Source organism: Aegilops tauschii, chromosome 3, assembly GCF_002575655.3.
Source record: "Aegilops tauschii subsp. strangulata cultivar AL8/78 chromosome 3, Aet v6.0, whole genome shotgun sequence".
Classification (NCBI taxonomy): domain Eukaryota; kingdom Viridiplantae; phylum Streptophyta; class Magnoliopsida; order Poales; family Poaceae; genus Aegilops; species Aegilops tauschii.
In genome coordinates this window covers 4,781,273-4,790,784 of record NC_053037.3, presented here as the reverse complement: position 1 = coordinate 4,790,784, position 9,512 = coordinate 4,781,273, and the positions used below count along the sequence as shown (strand labels likewise).

At 42.1% G+C, this 9,512-nt stretch overlaps 1 protein-coding gene across 3 annotated transcripts; it reads right to left on the bottom strand.

Moving 5' to 3' along the window:
* Positions 1-3,117: 3,117 nt before the first annotated feature.
* Positions 3,118-7,728, bottom strand: LOC109768587 (uncharacterized). Of its 3 annotated transcripts, none has more exons than XM_073509747.1 (3): positions 7,644-7,728; positions 5,355-6,934; positions 3,118-4,530 (listed from the first exon to the last, which is right to left on the bottom strand). In XM_073509747.1, exon 3 carries the CDS (start codon positions 4,382-4,384, stop codon positions 3,326-3,328), a length of 1,059 nt encoding a protein of 352 aa, XP_073365848.1. In that variant the 5' UTR covers positions 4,385-4,530; positions 5,355-6,934; positions 7,644-7,728; the 3' UTR covers positions 3,118-3,325. The 3 variants fall into 3 exon arrangements, with proteins under 3 accessions (XP_073365848.1, XP_073365847.1, XP_020182926.4); XM_073509746.1 differs by having other exon boundaries at positions 5,355-5,556; positions 7,649-7,728; XM_020327337.4 differs by having other exon boundaries at positions 5,355-5,545; positions 7,649-7,722.
* Between the last annotated feature and the right edge of the window lie 1,784 nt (positions 7,729-9,512).

The window sequence follows — 9,512 nt, the reverse complement described above, 5'->3', positions numbered from 1 at the left end:
CCAAACATTATAGTGTGGCATGAAACCCTTATAAAGCAGGTGGGTGTGAATGGTTTTCGAGTCAGAGTAAGACTTCGTATTCCCACATATAGGGCATGGACAACACATAAAACCATTCGGCTTGTTTGCCTCAGCCACTTCGAGAAAATTATGCACGCCCTTAATGTACTCGGAGGTGTGTCTGTCATCGTACATCCATTGCCGGTTCATCTGCGTGCATTATATATAATTAAGTGTGTCAAAAACCATTACAGAAGATCATGAATAGATAATTAAGTGACCAAATTAATAGAAGTTCATCATCACATTCAAACCAAAGTACATACATAGTTCTCATTGAACAACATATAGCTCTCCAGAGCATCTAATTAATTAAACCATACATTGAAACTATGTAAAACATTTCAATGCGAAAACAAATGCGATCATAATCGCAACCAAGGTAACAATTGATCCAACTGCATAATGATACCAAGCCTCGGTATGAATGGCATATTTTCTAATCTTTCTAATCTTCAAGCGCATTGCATCCATCTTGATCTTGTGATCATCGACGACATCCACAACATGCAACTCCAATATCATCTTCTCCTCCTCAATTTTTTTTTATTTTTTCCTTCAAGAAATTGTTTTCTTCTTCAACTAAATTTAACCTCTCGACAATATGGTCGGTTGGAATTTCCGGTTCACATACCTCCTAGATAAATAAAATCTATGTCACGTTGGTCGGCATAATTGTCATCAACAATAAATGAACCAAATAGTTATAAAGATAATATATACCACATCCGAATCATAGACAGGACGAGGGCCGACGGGGGCGGATACCAAAACCATCGCACTATATAATAAGAAGCAATAATAAAAGTAAGAAAATTATACAAGTATCTATCTAAACATACAAGTAAGAATTTTTTCCTTTCAGAAAGAAGATAAGAACTAGAGGCTCACCACGGTGGTGCCGGCGACGAGATCGGCGCGGGCGATCGACGGCGGTGAAGACGGGGACGGGACGTGATGGACCGCTAAACCTAGACAAATATTGAGAAAAATGGAGCTTGGAGGTCGAGCTTGGAGAGGAGAAAGCTTAAGTAGTGTGGCTCGGGCATTCCATCGAACACCTCGTGTGCATAGGAGGTGAGCTAGAGCACCACAAAGCCCTCCCCTCGTCGGCCAGAAAAAACAGAGCAGTGTGCTCTGCTCGCCGGCGAGCGGGTATATATAGGCACATCACTGGTCCCGGTTCATGGCTTGAACCGGTACTAAAGACCACCCTTTGGTCCCGGTTCAAGCCACCAACCGGGACCAGTGGTGGTGGGCCAGGAGCGAGGCCCATTGGTCCCGGTTCGTCCCACCAACCAGGACCAAAGGGGCCAGATGAACTGGGACCAATGCCCCCACGAGGCCCGGCAGGCCCCCTGGCCTCACGAACCAGGACCAATGCCCCCATGGGTCCCGGTTCGTGACTGAACCGGGACTAATCTGGCCCGAACGAAAGCCCTGTTTTCTACTAGTGAGAGGCCCCCCCTAGATGAGATGGGAGAGACTCCCGGCGGCTGCACAGACTTGTGTGGAATGAGGATGGTAATACCGGCGGCTAGGGTTGGAGCTCTTCATATAGGAGGCCTCCTCGGGCCTCCTTCATTGATGTAGCCTTCTCCCTTTCATCCAAGGGATCTAGGGGAGTCAAATCCATGCCCAAATGGTGCCTTGACAGCGAAGGATCCCGTAGGAACAATCCAGGATGAAATCGGAGCAAGATCGGGAAAGTTGTGGCCAATTTACGAAGCTGTGTGGACGTCATATGACTATCCATATGAGCGGCTCATATCGAAGGCCGTCTTTCTCTGTGGACTTCAGGAGCTGTTTCATATTTTGGTTGCCATTTCTTCCTACGAACTCCAATTTTGACATTCTTGGTCTCGTTGGATTGCTAGCAAAACGCCTGATGCGTCAGAGGCCTTGAATCCTCATTTTGACTCTTTGATAAATGTCAAATCATCAAACACTCCAAAGGGCCTTGATCTGGTGTCTGGAACTTATCCGGTTTGATTGATGTGCCAAGTCCATGAACATGCTAATACACCTACAATGACCACAAAACAAAGGAAGGAGAAAACCCTAGACACTCCACCCCTGCTGGTGGTGGCCGTCATTCGTGTGAGTGAGAGAGAGCACACAAGTGAAAACTCAACCAGAGTGAGAGGAAGAAGAAGAAGGAGAGGTTCTGTCCAGATTTGCTGCATCTCACTAGACAGTGTTCAAGCTGGTGATTGGAGGCTCGAATGTGCTTGGATCGACCCCAAATTTGGTGCGCTCGTTTCTTACTTTGAGTACTTGATATGGTTAGCTGGTTTGAGGATTGGGTCAGTAGAGCATCAGATTTGAGAGTGGTTTTGTCGACTCTGACTGCTGCAGTTTCAGAATAGAGTAGTTCTGGGAGACGCACAATTTGGGTAGGCAAATGGTGTCCGATTAAGCTGAAATTTGGAGGGGATCTCAGGAACTCGTGTGTCTACTTGTCTGCCTAATTTGGTGTTGTTTGGTTCAACGGTTTAAGAGCTGTTTGCAAAACACTGAAGGGTACAGAAGTTGTGTAAATTCTGCTTTGCTGAAATCTTGCCTCTTGTGGTTAGTGTTGCTGTTGCCGGTTGGCAACGTGGAGAATGTGTTGTAAATCTCTAGAGGTACTAGAGAAGACTTTATACTCATCATTCTCATAGTGAAGTTGTGTCGACCGGTCGGTCCACAGCCGTGGTTTTTTACTCAAGTTGAGGAGGTTTTTCCACGTTAAATCCCGTGTCACATGTGCACGTTGTTTGTGTTATTTCGCTGCTTACTTGTTGGTTGAAGCTGTCCTCAAAGTTCATCACAAATGGAAGAGGCTGTGTAGTTGCATATTTGCCGTGTCGGTGTATTTGTGCAGCTCATTGTTGCTGTCCATCCCCAACAGAACTGTCAAGTGGTGTTTCTGTGTCCAAAATGAAACCAATGTTTATACGCTCTTTGCCATCAATGTATCTCACGTTGATCCTCTAAGCTCTCTAACGGACCCGTAAACACCCCTTCTCTTACTACTGAATGTCGACTAATATATACTTAAAAAGGGATATATTAAACCCAACAAGATAATTTAGTATGTCAAATGGTATAACATGTAGTACAAAATTAATCGCTGAAAATATAGCTTGATCGATGTCCCCCACTTCATACTACATATAATCACATTTACCATACTTCCGTTCCGTTGCTGAAAATGGTACCCGATATTTTTCTGGATGACATGGAGAAAAATATACACAGCTAGCAATTACTATAAACTAGCTTAGTCGTTGCACTCGACATATAGTGTACCAACCAATGATGGCTGCAGACCAAGTCGGACGGAAACCATATACCTTAGCAGCAACAGCAAGGCCGCCGTTATCAGTAAAGCATCTGCCAAAAACTTGAGCATGCCGGAGGACGGGACATCGTCCTTGCTGCTGCCAGAAGCTGCGGCTTCTTTTTGCCATGGCCAATGCCAGTAGCGTAGCATGAACACAAGGTAGTAGGTCAGAACCCCTGAGACGCCACATGACACCATGATCCTCGTGCACCAGGAGAGCCCAGAAACATCCATGGAGTTCACCATGTATGCGAAAAGAGGAAATACGACCAGTGTAGATAGGGCAATGAGCCCCTTCATGTGTGGCTTCATTTTGTCAACGCTGATGATTGGGTTGTGGTGTGGGCGGTCGAGGTGAAGGCTGTACCAGAGGAGCACCGGGGCAACCTCCGGCATGCAGAACAGAACCACATCCTCGCCCAGCCACTCCGCGGCCAATGTGTGTGCCGTCACCAGTAGAAGTAGAAGCAAGGTCTTGCGGAGCAACTCTGACGCCGGTGCACTACCCGGAAAAGGATCAGGAGGCAGCTTCATCATCATGCGCGTCAATGCCGCCACAATGGAGCTCAGGAACAAGAGAAACTGTGTGAAGGCGAAGCCCATATCTGCACTATCGTTAAGTTGATCCATCACCAACAGCGCCCCGAACGTCACCACCACTATGATCTCCAGCTCCATAGGTGTCTTGATGGTATTCTCATCGACCATAGAAGATTGTGGAGTAACTTTACGAGCAATGTCGCCAGTACAACGATTGAGCTTAAAGTACAGTGCTCCTATGAAAGTAATGGCCATGATGGGAAAGATGGCAAGTGAGACGAAGCTTGAATTGATGTCCAGCAATAGCAGGTAAGAAATAATCACAAGAGCGCCTGTGTCTCTGAAAATCCTGACGTTAGGACACCATGCGACCCACGACTTCAAGGGTGTCAAGTTCGGCAAGATCAATTCGTGCCATTTCAAAAGTATATAGGGGTAGCAAATAGCAACCACCATTGTGCCAGTCACCAACTCAGTGATTTCTTTGCTGGTAAAACCATCATCACTTAATAGAAACACATGGAAATTGCAGACAGTGCTGACCAGTTTGCAGGATGCTACTATTAGGCATAACAATGTTCCATCAGATTCCTCCAGTTTTCCTAAAAATATTCAATGGAGATGATCAGGCTTAGGAGCCTAGCTCAAATATTTTAAAATGTTTACCTAAAAGTCTGGACTTATGACAGAGGCAGTCAATATATTGCACCCCCACCCAATGGATGTGTAGGCTCCTCGAGACCTTAGACGTTGGGTTGATGTATGTGGCAACTATTTTTATTAATAATATAATAGCTATGTATTGAACATGGGACCTCTTGGCTCTAATATCATGTTCAATTATTTGAAAACAAACGTGTAATAAGGAATTTGATAGTCGTGAATTTGTGCATTCGGAATCATGGAGCACAGACACCATGTAGCCCCTTGTAATAAGGAACCCGGATTAGGGCTCCAAGGCGCCCGTATTCTGCAAACTTAAATAATGAATTCCAGACAAGTTTGAATTTATGTTCAATGATTTTATTTTATATCATTGGAATTAAGTACTTAATTTCCATACAAGAATTCAGATAAAATTATTTCGAATAGGGTATGTGAATTCAAATACACATCTTCAAGTTATGCTGAATCACATACATGAATTTTGGGTATGCAATGGTTTATAACACTGTAAAAACTGAATGAATCTGAATCACATAATAAGACAATATTCCTGTGCGGAGAAACTATAGACTCCTATTGATCGTTGAGATGGGCTTTAGCTTCCACGTTGAGAAAATCATACTGTATAGAGCATCGTCAGATCAAGCTCTTGAGGTTATGTGATAAGTAACAGTTTGTTTCCTAAAAGATAACTAAATACATAACAGCTAGTACAATGCAGTAAAAACTTGGAGATCAAAGTGAGTGGATGTAGGCTTACTGATCAATCGCGAATGAGGTGGTGGCTGATGAGCGTCTCCGTTGTGTGACACGATTTCTTGGCGCTGAGATCCTCGGCTCTGCGCCGTTGATTATTATATATCCACTTCGGTCGTTCCAGAGGATTTCCAAGCTGGCCGTGGTGGATCAATGGGCCAACTTGTGTGGCTACTCCTTGATCAATCTGTGTATCTGCAACACAACTGTAATCTCACCATTTTCATATGCATGCACGCACATTATATCATTCGGAAATAAAACTTGCTTCATCTCGGATCTCTTGAAAGCATGAACATGGTGCATGGAAATTATTTTTTATATTCTAGAACAACTTTGTTATAATGATTTTCACCATCTAATCCTGTCACACCTTCAGGCCGCGTCTTCGCCCCCATCAAGGCCTCAACACCATTTCCAACTCAAACAATAAAAAGTAGGCTTCCACCCCACCGAACATGCCTCTTCTCCTATCCCTCCACTGCATCCATCACATTGAAGAGCCATCCCGTGTCGTGATACGCCAGCCCATTCCTCCACCACCAGGCCTCGATTTGGAGGGCAGAGGCCTAGATATTCCACCGTTGGTTGTTCTGGTTGCCCAGTAAATTTCATTAAATTAATATGCATGAGTTATCTTGTTTCTATTTTTTTAGCATTTTTTACTATGTACACAAACTTTCTACCAGGAACATTGCTCTTTATAAAAGATCTTTGCAATTATATTGATTTACTGGCATAAAGTTCTACTTATTTGTATGTATGCATTTTCTCTTACTGTTTTCCAAAACAATACACCCTTCCGTAAATGATTTAGGGCTAAAGTGCTTTAGAATTACAAAATTTGCCGCAATTATTTTTTTAAACGTGAATTTTTTTTACCCATGTGAACTCAAAGTTCTCTAGGACTTCTTTATGCCTGTAATTTAGACAAATTGATATAACATAAAATCTGTCAAAAATATTAATTAACAAAATTTCGTAAGTAAATTCTCCATATTGCCCACTGTGATAGGATTAACTTATGCTCCCCTTCCCTTCCCTCTGCTTCTGGCCCTCCGTCCTCAAAGCCATGATCAGCCGTGTAGGCATGGACACCTGCTAAACCACCAAGTTACGGTTTAGTGTCCCTTCTTTGCTTGTGACCATGTCGGATGCTTCTACGCCAGTAAGCTTGCCATCTTCTTCATCCTTGCCATGTGCAGCTCGGTGCCTGACTATTTTCTAGATAATTTTTTGTTCTAGGATCTTCCTTGCAGACACGTCATGGTGTGCAGGAAAGGATCTGTAGTTTTCTACTCCCTCCATCCCATATTATAAGACGTTTTTGCAAGTATCAATTTTGTTCTCAATATTTTTATACTTTTTTTCTTCAATATTCTTCGATGCAACTTTGTTCTGAATGCAAGTTTGCATGGGAAGCTGCGTCGCTAATGCACGACGTTTACATTGTTCTCTTTCTTTAAATAAGTGTCCTTGCGTTGGACAGGTGTTGGCCTTCTACTCTAGTTGGCCTTCGTCTCTAGCTAGCTCCAAGCCGGCCTGATTTTGTTTTGGACATGTCACATGCATGAACAACTATCCCTGCACTTACATGAGTACGCATGAGTTATTTTTCCAGAGAAAGGAGTATGTATGAGCTCAAAAGCTCCTCCGGGCAATAGAGAGTCAAGTAGGAAGAAGTTACCCCCCAAGAAAATACGCTACCAGACTACTTAAAAAAGAATTGAATTTGAACTGTTGAAATGATCGTATAGGATACTTTCTTCTTTAGTGGATCATATAGGATACCTATCGTATCATAGTACATAGGTTGCTTTAGCGCACTGGCAATTGGTGCCAGTACAGCTCAGGACTACTCTAGATCGAGCACCCCACTATTTTGTAAATATTTCTGTCTCTGCCAGTGGGCCATTCCTGTTTAATTAAAAGCAAAAAATAATGGGTGACGCGACCGCGAGGAGTCGATAGCACGAACTCCGTGGAATATGGGTCGCGTACTGACCAATGCAACGGGAGTTCGATCGTGCATGTAGTATGTTATAAGCATTATATATTTCAACCCTATTTGTATTTGAATTCAAATTTTGTTTGAATTTTTCGGGCGAAAAGAATCTGAAATTTCGGAGATTTTTCGAAAATCGGTCATTTCTGTCCCTGGCAAAAAGAAACAGGAACGGAAAAAAAACCTTGGGAAGAACACAACAGAAGCATTTCCTGCTGATGCTAGCACTAATCAAATACAGTAGGAAAGAGCCACAAAGCACATAAAGAGTACATCACACGTGTGTACCATACCCGATGGCAGCTTCTTCATATATTCTGCCGAAATGGACGCTGGAAGTATATATATGTATGTGTCTTAGCTACCTGCGCCACTCTCCTGCTAACAATGGCATATATAAGGCAGAGCTAGAAGAGTAGACGTTACTGAGGTGCTTGCGTGTGGCCCACGATTCTTATCTCTGATTCTACACTTTTTAATTATACAACCTTTATGAATTTGATAATAACCCACACGTCATCATCTAGAGGTAAATGATGTACTCCCTCTGTTCCATAATATAGTGCATATCGATTTTTTGAAAAGTCAAATCTCATAAACTTTGACCAAGTTTATGGAGAAAAACATTTACATCTAGAACGTCAAACATATATCATTAGATCCATCGTAAGATGTAGTTTCATATTTTATATTTTTTGTATTGTAGATACAAATAGTTTTCGCTATAAACTTAGTCAAACATTGCAAAGTTTGGCTTAAAAAAATCTATACACACAACATTATGGAACGGAGGGAGTAGTTACCTTCATGAGTCCGGATTTTCTACCCTACCATGTAGCTACATGACCACACAGCTACAACTTTCCCTTCATTTGATGGTATGACTGTGATATCTAGTTTTTCTTGCCATGATGCGACTACGATATCTAGGTAATACACTTAATATATGTTATGGGTCACCAGTCACATGAACTTAATGAATGACCATTTTTAAGCCTATTTGAGATAAATTTAAGGCAAGTTTTGTATGTTGGCTATATGTTTTATTAGTAAAATCTTGTTTCACAAGTTTTATTCATGTTTGCGAAACAACCTATAGTTGAATGATTAGGAGGACAGTAGTATCCCAAGCCCACCAGGGTTAAAGTCCTAGACTTTACATTGATGCTCGCATTATTTCTGGATTTATTTCAGGCTTCCGACCATGTTCGTTCAGTGGGGAGAGACGTTCCCGTCGACTGCGAGGCGCTTGTGGTGACTTCGTAAAATCTCAAGATGCTATACCGGCTCAATCTCCCGGAGGTGCTCATAGGGGTAGGGTGTGCGTGCGGGCGTTCATAGGGGTGAGTGTATGGTCGTGTATATGAGCGATTTCGATTGTACTGTGTTAATTTTTTTCGTGTTTCTCAGAGTTTCGTCTTGGATCTTTTCAGAGAACAGGTCGAAAAGGACAAGGCCTTATAAGAAAGCCACATGTACAAGCCAACTGAGGTTACCAAACCGTCAGCAAGATGGTTCACATGATTTTTTTTGCGAAGAAGGTTCACATGAATTGTTATACATACATGTTTCCGGAAGGTTTGCCAACATGTTTCGATTATCTTACTGGACAAGGTTCAGTGACCATATAACAACACAGGAACATTAAGATATGAAGTTTTCATTTTTTTGGATAATGTATTCATAGATTATATAAATAAACTAACCTTTGTCTGAATGAGAAAAAAAAATCTGAACTTCGGTGGACAAAAATCCAACCGTGAGCAAAAAAGTAAAACCAACTGCTCATGTCTAATGAACTAGAGATTTTCTACTCGATCTTGAATAGCTAAGAATTAGAGAAAGAAGAAGTACACGTAGTGTTTATAATTTTTGTTATTTCCGGTGTTCGTTGTACTGCCATGATTGAAGATGAATAGATCAGAAGTTTTTCTCGCAAAAAAGAAAAGAAAAAGAAGTACACGTAGTGTTCTCAATGGTGAGAGGACTAGAAATTGAACGTTCTTTACGAAATTCGATCATGTCTTTGCAAAACATCACCTTGATCGACAATTGGAACGAGTGGTTTGAGGTTATAATCATGGAACAAAGACATATTTTTCAGTCACAGTTGCGCGTACAAAGCAAATGAATAAAGGCACCAAGCAAAAGCAAACA

Bases quoted from the DNA above. Each gene is read 5' to 3' on its own strand.
- LOC109768587 (XM_073509747.1), bottom strand. From the start codon at position 4,384: ATGGTGGTTGCTATTTGCTACCCCTATATACTTTTGAAATGGCACGAA.